This window comes from Oncorhynchus masou, chromosome 5 (genome assembly GCF_036934945.1).
Source record: "Oncorhynchus masou masou isolate Uvic2021 chromosome 5, UVic_Omas_1.1, whole genome shotgun sequence".
Taxonomy (NCBI): Eukaryota; Metazoa; Chordata; class Actinopteri; order Salmoniformes; family Salmonidae; genus Oncorhynchus; species Oncorhynchus masou.
In genome coordinates, this window is record NC_088216.1 from 44,919,490 (window position 1) to 44,926,369 (window position 6,880).

A 6,880-nucleotide genomic window follows, 5' to 3' on the forward strand; every position below is an offset into this window, starting at 1 on the left:
AAAGATATAAAACTGTATTTTTTTGTGAAGAATCAACAACAAGTGGGACACAATCATGAAGTGGAACGACATTTATTGGATATTTCAAACTTTTTTAACAAATCAAAAACTGAAAAATTGGGCGTGCAAAATTATTCAGCCCCTTTACTTTCAGTGCAGCAAACTCTCTCCAGAAGTTCAGTGAGGATCTCTGAATGATCCAATGTTGACCTAAATGACTAATGATGATAAATACAATCCACCTGTGTGTAATCAAGTCTCCGTATAAATGCACCTGCACTATGATAGTCTCAGAGGTCCGTTAAAAGCGCAGAGAGCATCATGAAGAACAAGGAACACACCAGGCAGGTACGAGATACTGTTGTGAAGAAGTTTAAAGCCGGATTTGGATACAAAAAGATCTCCCAAGCTTTAAACATCCCAAGGAGCACTGTGCAAGCGATAATATTGAAATGGAAGGAGTATCAGACCACTGCAAATATACCAAGACCTGGCCATCCCTCTAAACTTTCAGCTCATACAAGGAGAAGACTGATCAGAGATGCAGCCAAGAGGCCCATGATCACTCTGGATGAACAGCAGAGATCTACAGCTGAGGTGGGAGACTCTGTCCATAGGACAACAATCAGTCGTATATTGCACAAATCTGGCCTTTATGGAAGAGTGGCAAGAAGAAAGCCATTTCTTAAAGATATCCATAAAAAGTGTCGTTTAAAGTTTGCCACAAGCCACCTGGGAGACACACCAAACATGTGGAAGAAGGTGCTCTGGTCAGATGAAACCAAAATTGAACTTTTTGGCAACAATGCAAAACGTTATGTTTGGCGTAAAAGCAACACAACTCATCACCCTGACCACACCATCCCCACTGTCAAACATGGTGGTGGCAGCATCATGGTTTGGGCCTGCTTTTCTTCAGCAGGGACAGGGAAGATGGTTAAAATTGATGGGAAGATGGATGGAGCCAAATACAGGACCATTCTGGAAGAAAACCTGATGGAGACTGCAAAAGACCTGAGACTGGGACGGAGATTTGTCTTCCAACAAGACAATGATCCAAAACATAAAGCAAAATCTACAATGGAATGGTTCAAAAATAAACATATCCAGGTGTTAGAATGGCCAAGTCAAAGTCCAGACCTGAATCCAATCGAGAATCTGTGGAAAGAACTGAAAACTGCTGTTCACAATTGCTCTCCATCCAACCTCACTGAGCTCGAGCTGTTTTGCAAGGAGGAATGGGAAAAAATTTCAGTCTCTCGATGTGCAAAACTGATAGAGACATACCCCAAGCGACTTACAGCTGTAATCGCAGCAAAAGGTGGCGCTACAAAGTATTAACTTAAGGGGGCTGGATAATTTTGCACGCCCAATTTTTCAGTTTTTGATTTGTTAAAAAAGTTTGAAATATCCAATAAATGTTGTTCCACTTCATGATTGTGTCCCACTTGTTGTTGATTCTTCACAAAAAATACAGTTTTATATCTTTATGTTTGAAGCCTGAAATGTGGCAAAAGGTCGCAAAGTTCAAGGGGGCCGAATACTTTCGCAAGGCACTGTATCTAGTAGCATGTTAACAACAACAGCAGCATGTGCAGAGAGAACAAGAAAGGGTTTAATTCTCAACCCTGAGGAACACCACAAGTAAAGTTGATACCATACAAAGACGCATATAAATTATTTAAAGGGGGTTCTCATCTTGCAATGCCAGTCTCTCACCTGGCTGTTCCAGATGAGGGGGGTGGGGCTCATTCAGCTTGTTGCTTCGCCTCTTCTCCGGCCTCTCTTTGGCCTTCTGCTTCAAACACTGAATCATGAAGTACTCCAGCTGAAAACATACACAAACGCACGCTTGTTAGAATAAACCCACACAAACCAATAAAACATTTTAATCACATAGCAGCCTGTCCCCATTCTTATCTTCACTAGTACAATGGCCAATAATTTGCCATCTGCATCATCGATGATGATTGATAACATAGAACACTCCAATCATATATCACACCATCAAACAATATAATCCGTTCATAACTGGCTGATGCCGACACTCACCACGCTGCCAAAGTAGCGACCCACAAAGACATGGTTCAGAGAGGGCAGCTCCAGGTAAGTTGCCCCCAGGTCCCTAGAGAGCTGCAGGCCCTCACTATGGGGGACACAGCTGCTCCAGTCTGATGCACACAGGGGGCACGTGCAGGGGGGCCCCTCATCTGGACCGTGAGGGGACAGAGAAGAGGTGAGTGAGACAGGACAACATTTACCTCCTCTAAACGCACACCTGCAAAAACTAGATATTACCCACTGAACTTCCAGCAGAACATATCAAGATTTTCTTTTATCCATCAAAGATAAAACCACATACTGAAATTCAGACAGATTTACAATGCATGCACAGAGGCACACCGTGCATGTGCATACTGTAGCCTACATGCAGAGAGACAGTCAGAGTGTGAGAATATGAAGATAAAATTACAGGGAAATGGAGGGAGGAGTAAAGAGATACAGAAGCAGCATAAAAGCAGAGAAGGAACCAGAGAGAGAGACAGAAAGAGTGTGGCGGTCTGCTCAGTGCCAAATGCAAGGGATAAATCACTCTGCTAATAAAACTACAGGCATAGAGTGAAAGCCAGACACTGTCTGTGGTGTGTGTGTGTGTACAGTATGTGACGTGTCCTGCAATGATTCTGCCCTAGGTGGTCTCCTAAACCAAGGCAACAGGAAACACAGCTGTCATTCTCCACATTCATTAGGGGATAGTTTTAGCATAGACAATAAAAGCAGTGACAAAACAACACAAAAACATAGTGTCAGGTCCACCACTATCCCACAAGGCCCCTCTCTCACCACCAAAGAGTTATCAAATACTATTATCATCTTGCAATGAAGCTCTGGCAAGATCTAAAAGCATCTCACTGTGCTAAAAAGTAACCCATCATGAACGTCCTGGATTTGTTTATACCGTTGAAATGAAAATGACTTATGGTCACGCATATAGACATTAAAGTGGGCTTGATGGTTAATACTTAGCTAGTTTAACACCACCGACCTGGGCAATGCTACATGTCACACTGTACCACCAAAATATACTGTGGTTCTTTGTGTGTGTGTGTGTGTGTCGGGCTTTGGACTTTGCCTTACTTCTTTCTTGCACCAAATTATGCTTGGTTTGTTTGTTGTTTTAGCCACAAAGACATTACTTGGAGACAAAATCCTGGGGCCTGTTTGAGATTGAATCATAAGATGAGCATCATGCTCTTAACTGAGAGGACAGGGAAAAGACAAATCCACTCCTTCAGCATTTTTGCCTGCTCCGAGAGTATGTAATGTAGCAATCGTTTGGTAAGCCATATTTGTAAAATGTGCAAATATAAATATAAATTAATTAAGACTATTTCAAAAGACTCAAAATTCTGTGATTTTTGGATGATATTAGTTTGGGTTTATTGGATCGTAAAAACAGAGTTGAGTCAAATGTCCTAAACATGGTTGGATGTCATAACCTTTTATGAATGGTGTGAGGCCACATAACCAATCATTGTCAATATTTCTATACTCTAAGTGCTATGAGGCAACCACTGACTGCAACGGAATGTAAGACTGCCTAGCAAAACTTCGCCACTTGACTCATGATACAAAATATCATCCTCATTTAGCCAGGCAGGTCCATTAAGATTTGTATTTTATTTAAGATGATGACCTGGCATGTGGTAAGTGCATGGTAATACAGCAAAAGAAGACACAACACGTCCCAACAGGACAAAATGGTGTTGTGGTCAAGGATAGACCAATGGGATCTCACCGTTTAGGCGTGCGCCCACAGCAACCAAAATGACGGGCACGCCCCAGTGACGTAGCAGGGGGCGGAGTCTAGGGGCATATCCGTTGCGCACCTGCTGGAAGGCCATCTTGTCGTTGATCGAGTACTTGATGACCAGGATGTCAGCCTGTTCTAGAACGCTCCGCACACTGGCCCAGTCACTGTCCAACAGATCCTGTCCACACACAGAGTACATACACACATTTTAAATACTTTATTTGAATCCACAAATCACATTACAGTCGAGGATTCAAACATTTTACAGGACACGGATATAATTTTCTCCAAACTGCTAGGCTGCCCATGACAGCTGACACAGAGCAGTACTTTGCTAGCTGCTTTGCCTTTGTCCTATGCGGTCCTGCAATCTGAAGGCCACATACTGTCATGCCCGAGACCCCTAAATATCTGCACTACAAGTTGCACTGATAACCAAGGCTGTTTAAGTGTGACACAAGGGGATGGTGTATTTAGTATCAATATTATAGGGCCTGTTTCCCAGATCCAGTTAAAGCCCCACACCCCCTAAAAAAATAACTGTTAATTGCGACTTGTAATGAGTCTCCATCAGACCTGAGAAGAAGTGGTCAGATTTGTTCCACTGCCCTTGCTGAAAACAGTTTCGGAATTCAAAATGCGTGTGCATCTTAAGAGCGCTCCTCACACTCAAGGAAGCCAGGTAAACAAACACAAACAGTGGCTGGAAGAGTGGCTCACTCCTTTATAACGACAATATTCATCTGACCATACAAATGCATTTTGTCCCTGCCTGCTTATTGGTCTGGCTTGGCCCCTGATAACCTACATCTGTCTCCACTAATGAAATCTATTCCGAAATGGAAAAGATTAGCCACCGTTGGGTAAAGACAAAGCTCAGGAAAGTAGACTAACAGTGAAATGCTTACTTTAGGGCCCTTCCCAACAATGCAGCGAGAAACATTTTGAAATAATATAAAAAATAATCACCCACCCCAACATCTCCAGAGCCAAAACACACACACACACTTACCCAGCTAGGGCAGTCCTGCACCACCACAGTGACGTCTCCAAAAACATGGGACGTGTACTCCATGAAGGCCGGGTTGGACAGGCTGCTCTCCTCAGGCCCTCCGGCCATGGCGCCATGGCCCAAATAACTCCACAGCAGGCCCCCCTGGAGCTGGCCCTGACCCATGGCCTCTTCTCCTGGCCCCACTCCCCCGGGGCACTCACTGCCCAGCGCAACAATATGAATGGACCTGTAAGTAAAGCACACCAGATGGGGGGGGACACAGTCAGGGTCAGACCCATTAGGAACCAGACAAGCAGAGATGGGCTGACAGATATGGTGTGCTGCCTGGTACACTATGGGGGTAGGTAGGGTGAATGTGATGGGTCTCTCAAATGCAGTGTGGGATGCTGCAAAGGAGGGAATTAGGGGGAAGTCAGGTGAACGTGTCTCTAATACTGCGCCTGTGAGAGATGCAACAAGGATAGAATTAAGAGCCTTTTCTTCTTATTATACATGTCTATCACGGAGACACTGCATCAGGTTGTGTCATTGAGCGAATGACACCGACAGGCGTTGCTCTGTCGGATTTGTTTAGATTAAAAAAACAATTGAGAATTGAATTATTATTATGCAATTATCCTATTCATAGCCCATTATTGGCAAAAACATGCGTGGTACAAGCACACATTAGAAACGCGGGAGGAAAGTAGGCTACCCTGTCTTTTGCATCAATTCAAGAGGTGCAGACAGCAACTTACATGGTCACCACGGGTTTCTGCTGGTCAATGCCTTGAACACGTTCTCCCACCGTGCGTTTTCACATGGGTCCGCAGTGAGAGGCTTTTCCGCAATGAGTCCGGAGTATGGGGACGTTAATCCCTCATATCGGTGACTCGCTCCCCGCGATCGCGGTTGAAGAGTTTCACAATCCCGTGTATTTCCTTCTCGTTGTTCATTCATAAAGCAAAACCTCTTACAGTTTACGGTAATGTAAAGGAATGTAAACACTACTGGTTGGATCCAGCCGGCGCCGTGGACTACCACTGCGCTAAAAAATAAACAAGTTGTCAATAGCTAAAAAAAAAATGTTTAAATAAACGACGCGGAGAAACCAGCACCTCAATATTCCTGGCACTCATGCCACCGCTTTATCCAATGAAAATTGACGTCGCTGTATAAAACAAAGTCCACTGGGCAGAGGAAGAAAAGTGGGGAGGTACTGCACGGAGAGAGCGAGAGAGACTGGGATAGAGCAACAGACCGTGCTGATGGAGAGTGGACGCGCCTGACTCAGCAGCAAACAATACACGCGCGCACGCACGCCAACAGCAGTACACATCTACAGCCACAAAATGACGCGCAGCACAAATTGCTTTGCTATTGTTATATCCTTTTCTCATTAGGCGAACCTCTCCACACACCCACTGTGTTTTCTCTGGACTGCGAAAAAAAATCTCGTCGGTGATAAACCTAATCTTATTTATTCGCATTATTCCAGCTCCCATTATTAATTAATGCAAGGGATGGAGTTTCCCAACATGGTCTTAGATTAGCATTATTCAGTGGCTGTGAACACAAATACATTCCAATAAAATGTAATTAGGCCGGATAATCTTTAAAACATGGAACATCGACAAAAGTGACAAACACGGCTCTATTCTCACTGTTGGCTATTTGACCACGCCAACATTGTGTCTCTCAGGATCATGTATAACGAATAAGCCTAATTTACTCTCCCAATGTATGGAATTGACTTGCAATACTTTAAGCTTATGACACGATTGCTAATAGGGCCTATACACCAAGACACCATATGCACACCAAGACATGTTGCCTTATACAATGATAATGACATGATAATGAAGAAGTGTTGAAGTGGGCTGTTATGCTGATGAAGCTTGAGTCGGTGGAATAATTGGTGTTAGGGTTGATGCGGTGTGATACTGTAGTCAATTCTAATGAGTTATGTGCAGTATAAGTAGAGTCTCTAGGACCTAAGGGGGTTGTTCACTGTGAGGGATGGACCTCAAGACAAGAGGCCTAACTGTAATAGAGGTTGTTCGGTGAACCAC

At 43.9% G+C, this 6,880-nt stretch overlaps 1 protein-coding gene across 1 annotated transcript in view; it reads right to left on the reverse strand.

Annotated features, from left to right (window-relative positions):
• Window positions 1-6,018, reverse strand: part of LOC135539646 (rho-related BTB domain-containing protein 3-like) — a 28,516-nt gene extending 22,498 nt beyond the window's left edge. Inside the window, exons 1-5 of the mRNA XM_064965662.1 lie at window positions 5,567-6,018; window positions 4,827-5,055; window positions 3,800-3,992; window positions 2,053-2,210; window positions 1,720-1,828 (exon numbers count right to left, since the gene is read on the reverse strand). Of these exons, the coding sequence (XP_064821734.1) occupies window positions 1,720-1,828; window positions 2,053-2,210; window positions 3,800-3,992; window positions 4,827-5,055; window positions 5,567-5,568 (691 nt within the window). The 5' untranslated portion in view covers window positions 5,569-6,018. The remainder of the gene's footprint in view (window positions 1-1,719; window positions 1,829-2,052; window positions 2,211-3,799; window positions 3,993-4,826; window positions 5,056-5,566) is intronic.
• Window positions 6,019-6,880: the final 862 nt, after the last annotated feature.